The sequence below is a fragment of the Microtus ochrogaster genome, chromosome 16 (genome assembly GCF_000317375.1).
Source record: "Microtus ochrogaster isolate Prairie Vole_2 chromosome 16, MicOch1.0, whole genome shotgun sequence".
Taxonomy (NCBI): domain Eukaryota; kingdom Metazoa; phylum Chordata; class Mammalia; order Rodentia; family Cricetidae; genus Microtus; species Microtus ochrogaster.
The window spans coordinates 53,970,255-53,988,106 of NC_022018.1; the positions used below are offsets into that span (position 1 = coordinate 53,970,255).

General features: G+C 45.2%; 1 protein-coding gene across 2 annotated transcripts in view; it reads right to left on the reverse strand.

Annotated features, from left to right (window-relative positions):
- Auh (AU RNA binding methylglutaconyl-CoA hydratase) overlaps nt 1-17,852 on the reverse strand; it is a 95,512-nt gene that overhangs the window by 63,879 nt on the left and 13,781 nt on the right. For both annotated transcript variants that reach the window (XM_013349193.2, XM_005355184.2), the window contains exon 4: nt 4,018-4,104. In XM_013349193.2, the coding sequence (XP_013204647.1) occupies nt 4,018-4,104 (87 nt within the window). The remainder of the gene's footprint in view (nt 1-4,017; nt 4,105-17,852) is intronic.

Genomic DNA, 17,852 nt, shown 5'->3' on the forward strand with positions numbered 1-17,852 from the left:
CTCAGTCTGCAAGCCATGGACACATGGGGAGCACTAGGTCTCAGTCTGCAAGCCATGGACACATGGGGAGCACTCAGCCTCAGTCTGCAAGCCATGGACACAAAAGGAGCACGCAGCCTCAGTCTGCATGACAGCACCACTATGGAACTATCCAGCTGGGGTTTTTGATATAGTGGGACAAAAAACCAGACACCTACAGGGCTGAGTGGTACTGAGTGCTGAGGAGTCAAAGCTCCTCAGCAGGTAGCAGTACAGGAGGCAGAGCTCTGTAGGCCATACCTGTGTTCTTAGTTTAACACTGCATGCAGTTAGAATGAACACAATGGTTAGGTGTGTAAATGTCAAATGGCACTTTAGACTCAGTCACATCACCCATGCCTTAGGATGTCCCGACAGAGACTCTAAGGAAATCCCGAGTCAGTGCTACACTCCACAGAGGTATCTGTGCAAGGAAACTATCCAGGTAATCTCTCTGATACTTTATCCACAAAATGCAGAGCCACACAATGGGTTTTCACTTACATGTACTTACTTATTCAGTGTGTTTGCGAACGCACACACATGTGAGGACGGTGCATGTGTGGAGGTCAGAGGACAACTTGCTAGAGCCAATTCTGTCTTCCACTGTGTGGGTTTGAGATAATGAACTCCAGACCTTCACCCATAGAGCCATCTTGTTAGGGAGGGCTTCAACGCCTGGGTAAGCTGAGGTATACAACAGCCCCCCCACCACTGAGCAATTTACAAATCTGTGGCCACTAATGAGGCTGAACGCAGTTAGTAAAACCTTAGAGGAGTGGTTCTCAACCTGTGGGTCGCAACCCTTTCACAGGATAGCCTAAGACAATCAGACAACACAATATTTACATTATGATTCATAACAGCAACAAAATTACAGTTATGAAGTAGCAACAAAAATTTACGGTCAGGGTCACTACAACATGAGGAACTGTACTAAAGGGTCACAGCACTAGGAAGGCTGAGTACCACTGTCCTGGAGTGTAAGGGACACTTTTTTATTTAAATTATTCTTTTCACACAATATATTTTGATTATGATTTCCCTTCCCTCGACTCCTAGATCCTCCCCCACCTCCCTACCCAATTTCAAGCTCACATTCTTTCCCACTCCCTCCCTCTCTCATCCCTCCAAAAACAGTAAGAAAAAATTCCAAAACAAAACATTCACACAAAAAAAATAATAGACAGCTAGATAGACGGACAGACGGGCAGGTGGGCGGGCAGGCACACAGATCAACTGACTGGCTGACCATGGAGTTCATTTTGTGTTGGCCAACTATTTCTGGGCACGGAGCCTGCCCTGCAGTGTGGCTGATTCACCCAGAGCCGCTCTACCATAGATTTTTCCTTTCCTAGCAGGTATAAACTGCGAACAGTTCCTTAGTTAGGGTGGGCTTTGCACCCACTTCCCAAAGTGTCCTCTCACAGGCTTCCAGGCTGTCTATCAAGCTTGTGGGTGTGTTCGCACATGCTCAGATATTCTGACAACTGTTTCAAGCACGTCACCCAGCACATTTTAATAAACTGATGCTCTTGTGTTTAATGTTGAGAGAACTAATTCATCTTTTCTTCCCGTTTTAAAGAAACTTGTTCACTCCTTCCTCTCTGAGCATATTAACAATCTGTCATTCCCCACCAAATCCCATCTGCAGCCCAACCTGGGGGGTCTGGTCACCTGTGTGCCCAAAGCAAGCAGTACAGCACCCAGACTTGTGTATATTAAATAGTCTGCAGCGTCACTTCGGCAAAACTCCTTGTACTTTCTGTTTGGGGATTTGGGGGCCGTGGCTCTGCTCAAGTCCCTCACAGATATCTGACCCCACACACTCCTCTACCTCACGAGACAGCTTGTCACTGCACGTACTTTGTGTGCTCCTAGTCCCACGGTTATTTCTAGAATGAATGCCATCTTTCTGGGCACTGAGGAGGACAGCCTTTGCCACTGCTGGCACAGGGGAAACAAGTGACTGCTTCTCATAGGGCCCGGGCCCGCCATCCTGCCACACGACTCTACTTTTTACTACTTGATCTTTTCGTGTTTTGTTTTGTTCTTTTTCGGTTTTTATTTTGGTTGTTCCCCTTTCTCCAGAGGCAGGACTTTGGAACAATGGTGACAGAGACCACCACAGTCTCTTCCAGCTTGTTTCTGAGTTCAGGGGACAGTCTCGAACATTTTACCATGAAAAGACAGCTTTTGACTCAGGCTGAAGAACACTATTCCCATTTACTAATCTTTTCCATGAATACAGGCTGACATTTCTCAAATGCTTTTCTCACATTTTAATTGCCTAATGTCATGAATTAAATTTAGCTTTTTCCAATGGAAACCACTCTTATATTCCTAGGAACACCCAACTCTGTTTTTTCCCTCAGTCTGCAGGTCTTACCCATCCCCCCACAGACATCAGCTTGCTTCTGCCATTTCTGCTGGGTTTGGGCATAAAAACTGCACTGCTGTGCGTTCATTAGCCGACTCCCAAGGTGCTGTCCTGTGGAAAGGCTGGTGCAGGTGTGCAAAGACTCCTCCCAACAGCTCCATGACATCAGAGATAGAAGTCCCCAACATTTAAGCTGGGCCTGCTGTGGGTGTGGCATGGCAGGGGATGAGGGGTTGGGAGAAGGGGGTCACAGAACTTTTAACAGCTGGTTCAATTTCTTCTTTCACATTTACCAGAGTCAAGTTTTGTCATGGTATTTTCTCATTACCTTCACATTCTCTGCAGTTTCTGTCCGGAGCCTGGTCCGTGTGCAGTATGTTAGCAATCACCATGCTCTCAGGAGAAGCCTGACCCAGCCTGTCATTCCTTGTCTTGCGCATCACTAATTTCCGGTCCTTTCATTGCTGCTATCCTAAACCTCTCTCAGCTTTTTAACGTTCCCTAATGCCTGGTTCTTTATCATCAGTGGGTTTTCTCTCGCTGACATGAACTTGAGACTGAGACTGTCCCTCAAGTGTTTTACATCAAGTCTCACGAATTTGGACACACAGTAATGCAACCAACCAGTCTTCGAGTTACCGCTCGGAGCTTCTCTCTGACTCATAACTCAGCCCAAGTTCCTTTTCAATTTGTAAGTACACGTCTCTATGTATGAATTTTCTGAAAATTCAACTGACTTTAGATTCTGACCCAGCACACTCTTACAAAGACTCTGTAAGAATGATGCATGATTTCTGGTTTAGGGTTGAGACTATTAAATCACACATGACAGTCTTGTTGTTCAGGTCCCTATTTTTTTATATATAAGGTTTTTTTACCAGTATTTTTGTCTTTTGGGTTTACAGCAAAGTGATGGAGATACAAGCAATGCTAATTTTACCAATACTGTCAGATTTGTCAGTGTATAATTTTATTTATATTGAGGCAGTAGTTTTAATAGCAATAACTAACAATATTTTTTAGCTATTAGTCTCTTCTTTTGTTTCATTTTTCTGAGAAAGAGATTGGTGGGCTGACCTCAAATTTGCTCTGTAACCTCAGATGGCCTCACCTGTAATCCTCCTGTCCTCCTTATCCAAACTCCTAATGTTCACTCTATAGGCCCGCATCACCTTACCTAACTAATGGTTAATAATACATGAATCAAAACTTGAAAAAGAAGAAAAAGGAGGGAATGTGTGTTTTTGCATGTGCACGTGTGTCCTCATTTGTGCGAGTGGCCTTGTATGTACACGTGTGTGGAGGCCAGAAGTCATGCCACAGCATCTTCCTTAGTTAGTCCATACTCTCTAAGTTAGTCTCTAGGTAGGCTGGCTGGCTGGTCCTGCCTCCCAGTGCTGGGCTCACAGGCATACACTGCTGCACCCAGCTTCTCATGTCTGTTCTGGGGGATCAAATTCAAGTCCTCGTATCTTGCATATCCTTTCAAATGGAATGCATACAGTGCTTAGGCAGCCACAGCTCATGACAATCCAACTGTGTATTTGACCACAGCACAGGAAGACAGTTGCGACATAAAGCCCAACCTAAGCATGTGAAGAAGATATGACCGTGCTTACCGATGTCATTGATTACTGCTCGTATCTTGGACACAAAGGGACCGACTTCACTGGAATGCATTTTGGCTCTTTCCTTAAGGTCAGCACCTACAAGACATTGTATTTACAAATGAGATGGTGACATAGGCATAATTGTAAAGCAAAAAAAATAGACATTTACTCAGGACTAAGGCCACGTGAAGGCCCACTGAATTTATATGCTGCACATCCTTCCCAGTGACGACCTCTAGAAAGAAAGAAGGCCTGTCTTCCGTACCGGTCAGGTGGTCCAAAGCAGCATCCTGCAGATTTCTGCTCTTGGCCCCCTTCATGCTCAGAGGAAGACCCTGTTAGACCACTGCTCTACAAGAACTCAAGCTAAAAAGCCTTTCAAGTACTTGTTTATTCACTGAAAGTCACAAACACAATGACACTGTCACAAACAACTGCAGATTGGTGCTGGCACCTGCATCTTGAAGAGACGCTGGAATTTTACCTATTTCCACTCTGGACTCATGGATATAATGGCCAAATCAGTGAAAAATGACGAAGTACAATGAAGTCACCATGGTAACTGTAAACTCAACCTGAAAAATGTTAGCTTAAAGTTAAGTGAAGATTTCGTAATTATGACTTTGTCACACAATGCTAAGCTTGGAACAGATAAAAACAAACCTCAGGAGTTCCTTAGAGGGTCATTCACTCCAAGCTCAACACACAGGGTTTCATCAAAGCTGTCTCATGGAAACAAACTAAGTACACTGTAATGACATGGCTGCTCACTCTCCTTACATCACTGCAGACTACAACTACACACCATACCCAGGGGAGCTGCACACACACACACCTTCCCACGGCGGTGAAATCCGCTCAGCACAGGCCTCACCATCCACCAGTTCTCAGGGGCACCTGCCCTGAAATGGCAGGCAGTCGAGAGCACGAGCAATCCTATGCAGTGCAGCACAAGGAAAGCAAGGAACCAGGAAGGACTAAACAGCACTAACAGATGGTGAACAGACCTAGGACCTACTCTTATAAAAGGGACTTAAATTAGGAGCGTAAGTGCAGACACACATCCACAGTACTCGGACTGTACACACATCTTCACACTTAGATTTTTACATGAGCTCTAAGGATCCAAACTTAAGTCCTTACATTTGTGAAGCACACACACCAAATTAAATGTGAAAAGCAGTGATCTTTGATGTTTCCATTAGAACCGTTGTGTGGCACCATGAATCATGCTCAGGTAAGATAGAGAACTTATCTAGATGCAATTTTGAAATGAGGCCAATTAATAGCTTTACATGAGCCTCTAAACGTCCTAGTGAAGAGATGAGACAAACCTCTCAATTTCAAAACAAAAGCCAGGCTAGAGAGATGGCTCAGCAGTTAAGGGCACTTACCTTACTACTCTTTCGAGGACCCAAACTTGGGTCCCAGTAATTACATGCTGTCTCACAACTACCTATAACCCCAGTTCTAGGGAATTCCATACCATATTCTGACCTCTGTGGGCAGCAGGCATGCTTGCAGTACACATATATACATGCAGGTAAAACACTCATAAGTTAATATTGAAGGTTTTAGAAGAACAAAAATGATTAAGGTTAGTGGGAAAGCTACACTAGATGCCAGGCAGAGTCCTGGCCTCCTGCATCAGTTAGCCCAAGCTGCAAGTGTGAAGGAGAAGTTACTCGATACTCCAAACAGCAAAATGCCTTCCTGCACATAGCAGAGAAAGTTCTAGTGGTCTGGATCAAAGATCAAAACAGCCACAGCATTCCCTTTGGCCAGGTCACAAACCACAAGCAGCCCGTACTCTCTTCACTTCTGGGAAGGCCAAGGAAGCTGCAGAACAAAAACTTGAGATGAACAAAGCTCCAGCAACTGAAAAATCACAAACCAGAAAAAAGAGCCAGGGAACACCTCACATGTGAACTGGTCACACACCCCACCTTCAGCAAAAGTACCAATCACTTTAACCAGCTTTAGGTCTTGCTAACATCTTCCTTCCTCACTACCTTGTAATTCTTCGTGGAAAAATTAATTATGAAGCTCTATCAGTCATTCCAAAAGAGTTAAGGTCAACCCTGAGCACATGCTGCCCAGCCCTAAGCACTATAATAGTAGAGGTCGCCCTGACAGGGGCACACACCCTTCCCAACGGTTCACTGTTACAAATGAACCCACTAACCCACATGATGGGAACACACACCCTTCCCAACGGTTCACTGTTACAAATGAACCCACTAACCCCACATGACTGGAGCACACACCTAGCCTCACAGTCTGTTACAGATGAATCTGCCACCCTCACATGACGGAAGCACACACCCATCCCAACAGTACAGCGTCACAGATGAACCTGCCAGCCCCGCATAACTAACCAGTATGCATGCTTTATATATCCCTAAACTGCATTCTTGTTTGTAGTTTTAACTAGTTTATCTTAAACTGGTAAAATTATACATATTTATCATGCATGACAAGATGTTCTAAAGTACATCAACACTATAGAATAGGTTATTAAATCTAGTTCATGAACATGGACAGCTGTGGTTTAGGGATTAAAATGCTTGCTCTCACAGGTTTTCAAAGATACACACTTACAAGGCTTCACCCCCAGGATGGCACAACAGGAATCTCCCAGAAGACTTTAAGTTACTGGGGGAATACTCTTGAAGGAACCCCTCCTCCTTCCAAACTGAGGAGTGAGTGTGACTGCTCCGCCCACATGCTCCTGCTGCCTGCCCATCCACCCATGCCAGGCATGGACTGAAAACCTGCTCAGCGCTGGGCCAGAACAACCCTCTCTCTTCAAAAATGACTACCTTCCAGGATCTGTCAGGGCAGACGCTGGCTAAGACAGCAGCCACCACTCTTCCTCAACAATACTGGTTCTTTGCCAGACCACTGCAGTGGAATGACTGACATACACAGCAGACTGCATGGTTGTTTTTCATTTCCTGGTACATAGAGAAGCTACATACAATTATACAATAGTTTACTAAACAAGCAAGGGTATCGTGTCTCAATGTAGAGAGCAAAGGAAGCCCTAAGGGAGTAAAGTTCTGAGTGAATGGGTATTGTTGAAATGGGTGTGACCATGATGAACTCCAAGTCCTTGGACCCACTGGCACCCATAAGGCCAAGGCTCCCGAGGAATGGCAACAACTGACCAATGCAGCAAAGACTAGCGATTGCAGTTGTTTTCCTCCTGGGTGCTTACAGCCTGAGACTGCTCATCTTCAGAGACCTCCCATCTACACCAGCAAACCCTCCTCCAGTGACCCCACCTGACATTAGCTTTACCTGGTGTGTCTGTCCTTTCTTTTTTCTATTGCTGCCCCTAGTAGGATTCCAGGAGCCCAGGGCATCTCAATATGCCTACCTTAGGTGATGGCTGCTCAGAAGCACCTGAACCTTCAGCAAGGTGGACTCCTCCCGCTTGTGGACCTTGCTGAGCACCTGTGGCATGAACTCACCAAAGTGGTGGCTGTGCATGGTCAGGTTTTCTTTTAGAGACAGAGTATTAAAGTGCAGCACTGGCTGACCTGGAACTCACTGTGTAGACCAGGCTGGCCTCCAGCTCATAGTGATACCCCTGACTCTGCTTCCTTTCTGAAAGACACAGTGAAGGGACTTCGCCTCATTCACGGAGTCCTGCCTGCAGGGTTCCCTTAAGAGCATTTACCCACATGGAGAAGGGTTCCCAAATGGCCCATCTTTTCAAACCTTGTTACTGCCTTCTCAATAAAGTCCTGAAGCTTACTTGTGCTGTCATGACAACAATGTCATAATGTCTTCATCAACAGTAAACTTCACCTCCAATTCCATGTATACCCAATCTTATTTTATATTGCTTTCAAGGGTGGCACCTTAAAAAAACACATGAACCAAGAATGGCTAAAGTAAAGGGTAAATAGTACACCATGTCAACGTTTACTGTTCTGTGACAAGGAAGATAATCTACTAGTCTGTGGGTAAAGGCACCTGCAGCAAGCCTGCAACCCAAGTTCAATTCTAGATCCCAAGTGGAAGAACTCTAAGTTGTTGACTCACATACCAAGAAAGCCCCCAAAATATACCAGGGAAATACGTCAGGAAGAAAGTGACAAAGCTCCACCACAGCCGACTTTTAACAGCCCCCCTCCATACCTGATACAACAACCAAGTGTGTGTATCAAGAAAAGGAGGACAGGAAGAACAGCAGCAGAGACAATGGGCACGTGCTGCAGTGTGGTGCCCACTATTCCCGCTAGTGCAAAGGTGGGCAGAGCCCCTCTGCTCAAAGCTGCCCTCACTCACAGGCAGCTCACTCAGGCACCGGAGAGCAAAGGTATCCTGAGCACTGCAGAATGAACCCATTCTGGAAGACAGGCATCTCCTACCAAGACACAAAAATCCTGAAAGGCCCCCAGCAGCAGCAGCACAGTTACGTCCATACCAGCCCAAGTTCCCCAGAGAGCACAAACACACCACAGCAGCTAAAACTGTGCTGACACAGCCGGGCTTCGTGCTTGGAAACCTTTACTCATAAGCCCATCACAATTCTTTGCCAATACACATCTACTAAAGTGTTGTTAAGCTCCCTGTAGCCTTAAATGAGAGTTCTTCCTGGTTGAATTTCATTACCAATACTATTAATACAGCTGACCATATCATATATAAACTACAAACCTAGTAACTATAAAAGACTAAATGTAAAATTGCATTTTAAAATGTATCTTGTTCAGGACAGTCTCCCATCTTCCCACTGTCCACTATTTCATATATCCTTGTATGGAAACCATTGCTTGCTAGAATGGGGCAGGGTTTACTTTCAATTTGACTCATGCTGAGAAAAATATTCAACAGTAAGCAGGAAGGAGTTTCATTACAGCAGGATCATCTAACTGACTGCTGGGGGAAATAACCATAGAGCCATCAGGAAACAGCTGACAGTTTGTGTCAATACTGAACAGCCTGTAAGTGATGCTCAAAGTGGAGGACTGGAAACCACAATAAGGACCAATGAAGTGTCCAATGTCATTCTTCTACAAGCTTCACTCAGGAACTCAAAGGCTTTTCCCTCTCCCTGGAGCAATAAAATGCAGATCGGGACTGACTTCCTTGCTACAAGAGGGGCAACTCAGAATGTGCTCAACCCTGTAACATACCAAGCAGCCTGGGAAGTCTTTGGAAAGAATGCACAGGAGCCATGCATTCCTGTTGCTTGGCAACAGAACTGAAGCAGCCCCACCTAGGGGGGAGCGGGAGAAGGGAGGCTCTTCAGACTCAGGAAGCAAAGGTAAGTCAAAACTTACAAGAATCATCAGGTCCCTTTCCAAGGTTACATAAGTGTCACCCCCAGCCCAGGCTTCCCTTTGAGTTTTTGGGACAAGGTGTCATGAAGCACAGGCTGAGGCTGAGCCCCAAGGATGACCTTGAACTTCTAACCTCCTGTGTCCACCAAGTGCTGGACTTTTGGAATGCACCACGGAACAGAAAGCAAAGCTTTGCGGTGGCAGACAAGCACCCCACCAAGCCCATTAAGCCCCAGCCCTCAAGTAGACAGTTCAGGGTAGGAACTCACTAACCAGCTACTTCCCATTCCCTCCTCTTTTTCCCTCCCAAATATTTGCTTGCTTTGTCCTTTACTAGCTCCTGACCACAAATATGACTATGAACCCTCAACTCTCAGGCCCCTCTGTTAGCTAATTCAGTTGTCTGAAGGTTCTGGCCTATATCAGGGTGAAACTACTCTAACATAAAGCTCTGAAGCTTCTGGGGACCAGAAGACATTTCAGAAAAACTCAAATGTCACTAGCTTCTGGGAACCAGGAAGGCGGTTCAGACAAACTCAGGGTCACTAGCTTCTGGCAATATGATGGCCACACTTCTGGGTGGCTTGTGAGTTTTTTCTGTGCAGGATGTTGCTCACCACCTGCCAGATGTCAGCAGTGGTAACTTGGACTACTGAAATGATAAGTCCACTCTGTGAATGTGACCTTGAGCCGCAAAGTCTTGGTGGCCATGTCTTTAATCATAGTACTTGGGAGACAAAGGCAGGCAGACCTCTGTGAGTTCAAGGCCAGCCTGATCTACAGAGTGAGTTCCAGGACAGCGATGGATGGATGGATGGATGGATGGATGGATGGATGGATGGATGGATGGATGGAAGAAAAAGGGAAGGGAGGGAGGTAGAAAGGAAGGGAGGGAGGAAGGAAGAAAATGAAGATACAGCAGTAAGAATACAGACATTTCTGAGATGCTACCTTTGCAGTTCTAACTTCTAAGACCTAGTTAATATTTATATATTCAAAATAAAATGACATGAGGAACCCTACATCTAGACCATAACACAAGCGAACTGGAGAGGAAGTAACTTGCATGCCTTTCAAAATAGCATTTCTAGAACTGTATGCTTCAGTGTTGTAAACTCTTCGCACTATGCTCAACACATTACAAACAAGCTACTAATAAACTATAAAATAGAAAGCTGTGGTGCTCCGGGAAGGTGGCTGGGAGATCTGACTTGGGAGCACACTTCTGTAACGGGATCAACCAGCTTAGTCAAATGAATGCGCTTCAGGTTCAGTGAGAGACCCTGCCTCAAACAGTAAGATGGACTTACTTTTATTATTTCTAATTGCGTGTATGTGTGTTGTGCAGGTAAAGTCATGCAGGTGAGTGCATGCCACTGAAGCTACAGGCTGACATGGGTGCTGGGTACCAACTCTGTGCAACGGCAGCAAGTGCTCTTCACTACTTCTGAGCCGACTCTACAGCATCAATAAGCTTTTAAAGGTGAAAAATGGGTGGTTAGGTGAGTAGGGAACACCACTAAGAATGTAAGATCTGAGGCAAACATTTTCCAAGTACTGAGTGCAGAGTCTGAGAAGAAAATGAGCTTTGCCTGGCAGAAAAAAAGAGCCGTGAGGCTGTGATGATGGAGAAGGAAAAAGGTAGGGCACAGAACAGAAGAGGATGTGGCCAGAGCAAATGAAACCTAGCACTCTTGGTGTCAGTTGTTGCTAGGAAAGTGACCACAGATGAGATGCAATGGGGCACCCCCCAGTATCTCTAGATGGGCGGGTAGGCCTGTGATTCTGGAGGCACCGGGGTAGGTAAGCTAAGTGTCCATGCCCCTCTGGGTCTCTCAAGTCTGGCTTTTTCTGTGGCCTCCTCCTTGTATGACTCTGACTTCTCCCCAGCATCATTCTCGTTGGTGAAGCTCCCCTGCCTCCATCTTTTGGGAACACTATCTTACACGGGCCCAGGGGATAAAACAGGAAAGTCTCCCATCATATCTGTAACTTACATATGCCAGGTTTCCCTTGCATATAAGAGCAGTGGCCACGGCAAGGTCATGACATGGACAGGTTAGGGCCTCAGCCTGCATGCAGACGGTGCTCCTGCTCGGGAGCAGTATTCTGAGATCACTTGGCTGTGTGGGTAAAGTGCTGAGTGGACAGGTGCGGAAGAGAAGCCAGTGATGTCAGTACTGATGGGTGCTTCCTATGTGCTAAGGAAAACGATACGCACAAAATCTAGGACGGTATTTCAGTAGGTTGGCTAAAAATGGAAATAGTTACAAGTTAATGACAGCCAATCAATTACTTCCTTGGAACCAACAGGAGTCCTGAGTTAATGGAATCCTGGCGTGTTCAAAGGAAGAGAGGAAAGGCACATTAACAGGGAAAGGTCACACGATAAAAAAAGGCCTCAAACGCAAGACTGACCTTCTACCTTAAGAATAATAAAAGACTAAGTCCAAAGCACTCAGAGAAATAAGCCAATAGAACAGAAAAGGAAAAAACAAAGCCATAAAACTAGCTTTTAAAAGGACAGGTGAAATGATTATTTTGCCAATATTTTAAGGAAAAAAGACAAAGTTTGTCAAGATTGGAAAAAAAAAGCTGGGCATATAGCTCATGTCTGTAATCTCAGCACTTGGGAGGCTGAGCCAGAAGGATGGAAAGTTGAAGGTCAGACAGATCTACAGTTGAAGACGCTGTCTCAAAAAACAACCAACAAGCAGAAAGAGAACAGGGCAGAACACAGTGGTGGTGCCTACAGCCCTCCAGCCAAGGAAGGAAGCACACGGCAGCTGTGAGGCTGAGGCCAGGCTGTGCTACAGGGCCTTTCCCAAGCTAAAATACAAACAGTGAGTAACTACAGACTCACAGACATTAAAAACACAGGGAAGACTGGAAGCAGCTTGATGGTAATAAATTTGAAAACTTTGACAAAACAATGTCCTTTAAAAAAAAATCACAAACCAACAAAGTAGCTGGAACAGCACATTGTCTCCTAAGGACATTAAATTCACAGTTAAAACCTCAGATATCTGAGGCCAGGTGGTTTCCTTGGTAAATTTACCAACCATCTAAGAAGTACTAAAGATTATATCCACCCATTTCCAGAAAGGCAGAAATCAGTGTTCTTATAAGGCCAGCATGAGCCTGACATTCAGGGAGTTGCTGTCCTGATGAAGCTAACTGCAGACTTTCTCACCGCTTAGCAAATCAGACTCAAATGCAAAAAGAAAACACTATGACCAAGAGGCTCCTTCCAGGGATCAATCACGAATATAACCTTAATGAGCAGAATAAACAAAAACACAACTGTCTTAAAAGAGTCTGGCAAAACTCAGTTCATGCTCACAAGGTCAAGAAAAATCTTTTTGACATTGTCAGCTGCAAGCCGCTTGTGCTGACCCAATGCCTTCCACAGAAGCCAAGTACAGGACCAGAGCAGGCCTTACCATGTTGACTCACCCTGCTCCAAAATTCAGTCTGAGAAGTAAGAGGCAAAAATGCTGCAAAACACAGCTCACTCAAAGATACCATGATCATCTACAACGAACAAACAAGCTTTCTCAACTAAAGGCTCCTAAATCTAAAATCTGAGTTTCACATGGATATCAATGCAACCAGTTGTGTGGACAGCCATGGGCTAGGAATAAAAGATCAGAAGTGAAATTAAAAAGAAATACTACCTGCAGTATAGCATCAAACACAAAAATGCATGACAATAAATTCAAGCAAACAGTTGCTATGGTTTGGAGTTCTGACCCCTCCCAGGACTCTGGAGTCCCCATGGAGTGTGGTGCTTGGAGGTGTGGACATCTGTAAGAGGAGCCTAGCAGGTACAGGTCACTGAGGACACGGGAAAGCTACCTCCAAAGGACAAACATAGCTCTCATGGAACCAGTTAGTTTCCAAGACAGTAGGTGGTATAAACAGCAAGCTTGGTGGTTTCTACGAGCTCTCTGATTTCCTGTCACTCATATATGCTTGGGCCACTACAAAATCATCCACCAGGAAGTAATTCAGCAAGGGAACCTTCACCAAGAGATCACACTGATGCTGCTGCCAAACTTTGACTTTCAGCTTTCAAAACTAAATAAACTCCTTTTCCTTACAAATGATACACTCTCGGTGTTTTGTAACGGCAACAGAAAATAAACCTAACACAGTAACTGAGACAGTATATTGCTGGATAAACCCATGTTCATTAATGGGGTAGCAAGGAGAACATGGATATGACTCGCCTACATAGCATCTGACGTTTATAGTAAAGCCTCTCAATAATTCAATGGGGAGGAAATGTCATTTCAACAAAAGGCTTCTAAAAGAACTGGACATGCATATGAAATAAATAAGTCAAATAAAGATAAATAACAGCCTATGGAATGATAAAAGCTGTGTCTGCTCCTGATTCCAGGTTTGTGGTACAGAGTCCCAAACAGTCTTAACCAACCAGGCTGTTGGGCATGATGACTTCGTGACTCTCCTGGGTCAGGGCACAGCTTTAGCATTGGACTAGTCACCAGGAAGCCACAGCAGTGATTAGAAGGTAAGAGCCCCACCCCCTCCACGGGATGGAAGTGAACACTCTATCACCCATGGAATACGATCCCCACTAACAGCAGGAAGCCAGGACTTGCTGGTAAGCACACCTGGTATTCTCAGAGAGTGACAGGCCCAAAGACACTGTGGCTCTACACCTAGTCTCACCCCCACCTGCCCTGCCCTGAGCAGCTGACTTTCCTTGGTAAGTGGCACTCTGGTTTCTGTGAGTCAGACTAAATTCTCACTCCAGATGCAGAAGGGGCATCTTGGCTTCTTCTCCTGACGCTGTGATAAAAGCCCTCAACAGAGCAAGCTAAGGAAGAAAGGTTTATCTGGCTTAGTCTGAGGGCGCAATCTCTAACAGCAGGGCAGTACTGGGGGCAGCTTGAGTCAGCTGGAAGCAGAAACCAAGGAGAACCTCAGGAGCCCTCCTTATTAACCTAATCAAGATAATCCCGCACAGGCACAGGCTTGCCTGGATGGCTAGTGCCCTAGGTGGCTCTAAACCCTATCAACTGGACAGTCTATACTGGCCATCTCAAAGGAATCCACACTGATTCTCCAGTTCCTGGCCAAGCCAATAGACATCTCAAACTCTGCCACAAGCTCCCAAAGTTAGTATATGCCAGCGTCTACCAAGACTGTCTTCCTTCAAATACCAATCACAGGACAAAGCTTAAGGACAATTCACACTCTGACCAACCAGCAGGTAAATGTGGGGTTTCCCTCAAAGCCCTGCCCAAACTCAGTAACTGAAAAAACTCAAAGGACTCAGAAACAGACCAACATAAGCCCGGGGGGGGGGGGGGGGTGTTAGAACATCACTGCATCACTGCTGGGCATTCACAACATGGATGAGCCCCTGGGGAGGAGTCTCTTGAGGTAGGCCTCTTTCATAGGTGCCCTAAACTCAGCCTCTGGCCCCTAGACACTTGCTAGGAGATGAAGGCAAGGGTACCAATTAAATCCTCTAAATCCATTTAGAGGCCCTGCCAAGGCCACCTCTTACCAAACACAGCATTTTCATCATTCCACAGTATTCATGGTCTCAAGGTATTCATGGTTTGATGCTGAGAACCAAAGCAAAACCACCTACAATTTTACTGTACCCTAACACTTCAACCCCTACTTCACTATATGCACACAAACCTAACTCAGAATCATCCTAGGTCCAGAGGGAGAGCACTAGGAATCAGGAGGGAGGGACTATAACTTTGGAGCAGCCACCAGAAAGGTCCAAATGAGAAAACCATGCTAGATGTAAGCCTTCAGCCAGAAACAAACTGTGAAGAAAAAGAAAAGGCAAGCCACGGAGTGGGGGAGATACTAGCAAAGCACACTAGATAAAAACAGACAGTTGTTTCAAATATAAAAAAGGAACTTAACTCAGTAAGAAGGCATTATATAATAAATAATATGAAAGCCAATGATGGTGGCACATGCCTACAATCCAAACACTAGGGAAGCTGAGGCAGGAGAATCATGAGTTCAAGGCTAGCCTGAACTACACAGGGAGCCTGCACCTATAAAGATGAATGAGGAAGAGGAGGAGAGGAGGTAGGGAGAGGCAAGGCAGAAGGAGATGATGAATGAGAAAGAGGAGGAAGTGGTGACGGAGAAGGGAGGGGCAAACAGAAAATATCTGAATTGGCACTGTACCAAAAACCAAACCTGTGACAAACAGGCAGAAGACAAGAGGCTCAGACTCACTAGAAATGTGCAGACTAAGACTATAATGCAACATAGAGGGCAGAGTGCACAACAGGACCCAGGGCAGGATACTCATGGTGTACTGAGTGTGCCCTCAGACACACTCTGTCTCTTACACACACAAACACACGCACACGAGCCTTTCAGTTTGGGGATCCTGTTTTATTTGTGTCCTGGCATCTAACCATCTAACTCAAAACCTTGTACACGGTTGGCAGTTACATAAGAACTGGTAACTCCACTCCTGAGTACTTACCCAACAGAATAAAAGCAGACACCGACAAAGACTTGTCTGTGAACGTCCCAGAAACCACTGTAGTTTAAATGTGAATGGCCCTCAAGATGTTCCATGTCATCCCAGCCATGATGCACTGAGGCGCCTCAGGCCCAACCAAGGCTCCCCAAGCATGGAACTGAAACCTCCAGCACTCTGAGCCAGAATGAGCCTTTCCTCTTTCACCATTCACCATCTCAGTTGTTTCATTAGTGATGCAAATGTGGTCCACAGAGAACTAAAAAGTGAAAATCTCAGGCAACTATGATGTGCTGAGCAGAAAACCAGCAGCTCAGGAAGCAATGCTCACTGGGAAAATCTCTATCACTGAAACATACACAGGCAAACACGCCAGACACAAATGACCTACAATCTCCCCTGCAATGTTCCAAACACCTTTGTCTGAGGAGACAAAGGCTTTTAAGGGGGTCGCTGTAAGGCAGATGGAGCTATGCAAATAAACACACTTAGTTCACCATGAGTATCCTCAAGGCCTAAACATGTTAAAACATCAATGATAACACTGAAAAGTGGTGTCATTACAAGTAATATATAGCCTCACTGAAATATTTAACAATGTCTTGTCTAAAAAATTGCACGCAACAAAAAACAGCAAAGATAACCCTCTGCCCCTTGAATCCTCCAGACCTGACTATGTGACACACCATCCAACAGCCTAAGCCTGAAGCAACGTTTAAATAGATTTCTTCATTAGTCAGAGACTCCCACATGCTATTCCCGTCATGACATCTGAACACACAGCACTTAACAACGCATGCTGACAGTTTTAGTGAGGAGTCATAACACAATTTACTAGAATTCAAAAGCAGAAGCAAAACGACCTTGACTTTTGGGGGAAAATACCCACACCGGGTATCATTCAGTGAAACACTCAATTTAGACTCCTGCACAGAGGACTCGCTACCAAGAACTATCTTCTGTTGAGAAACTGCAAGGGGCAAGGGTGAAGCTGACTGAGTTCTCATTTTAAACATTACGGTAAAAACAGCTCTGGGTATTTACTACTTGGTGTTACAACAGAGGCACAAAGACAAACAGCTGACCACAGGGACCAGCTTCTGGAAGCTTCTATGTGCTGTGCAGCCTGGCTAAAGGAATTTTCCATAATTTCATCTAAGGTGATATTACTAAAAACTGAAAAGATCTTAAACATCTAGAAATAATTTAGAGCATGGATGCATGTGTAAGGGAGGAAGGAGATGAACTTTAAAATCAAATACACAAATCTTATAAGCACAGGAGACAGGGCCACGCTGGGCAGATCATACACATGCACACACACATGCGCACACACACATCTCCCTGTGATGTTCATGAGCATGCCTAGCTACAAGGAAGCACACACTGAGCCACGGAGACGGTAAGCACGCTGACTCCAGAGAACTTAGGGATGGGTGTTTTGTTTCCTTGAGGTCTCAGGTTAGAAGTCAAGGTGCTGGGGTTCCACACCCCGAGCGAGCACGGGAGGAGTAAGTCCTGAGTTCCAAGGGCAGCACAGGGTGTCACAGAACTCACCAAGCAGCACTCTCGGCCCGACCCTTCACCTCACAGTTAATCTGGCTTTCCCTGAAGCCTTGTTTCAGTCCCTACTTTTTCTTTTCCTTCCAATTCAACAGTTTTAGCAATAATTCAGGAACTCAGTTACCATCACAATTTCAGTTGTCAAAACAGAGAAATACACTAATATACTCTGTATTTTATTTAGGGTAACTTACTTCAAAGGTATGCTTACTACCATGAAATGAAACTGCATTTTCAGTAAGATTCAAGATAAAGTATTTTCCCCATCCAAGGTCAGCCTCGTAAACAGTCCACACAGCTGGAGTAACACTGGGCACATCTGCATGCCCTCTCCGCTAGCATCCCACATCTGACACAGCTTCACCCCAAGCACCTGCTTAATATCCTAACTGGCACGCTGATACACTTGGACATTTGTGTGAGTTAGTAAAGTAATACAACAGAAGAACTGAAGGTGGCAGAATGTCTATTAGAGGAATGGAATGCAC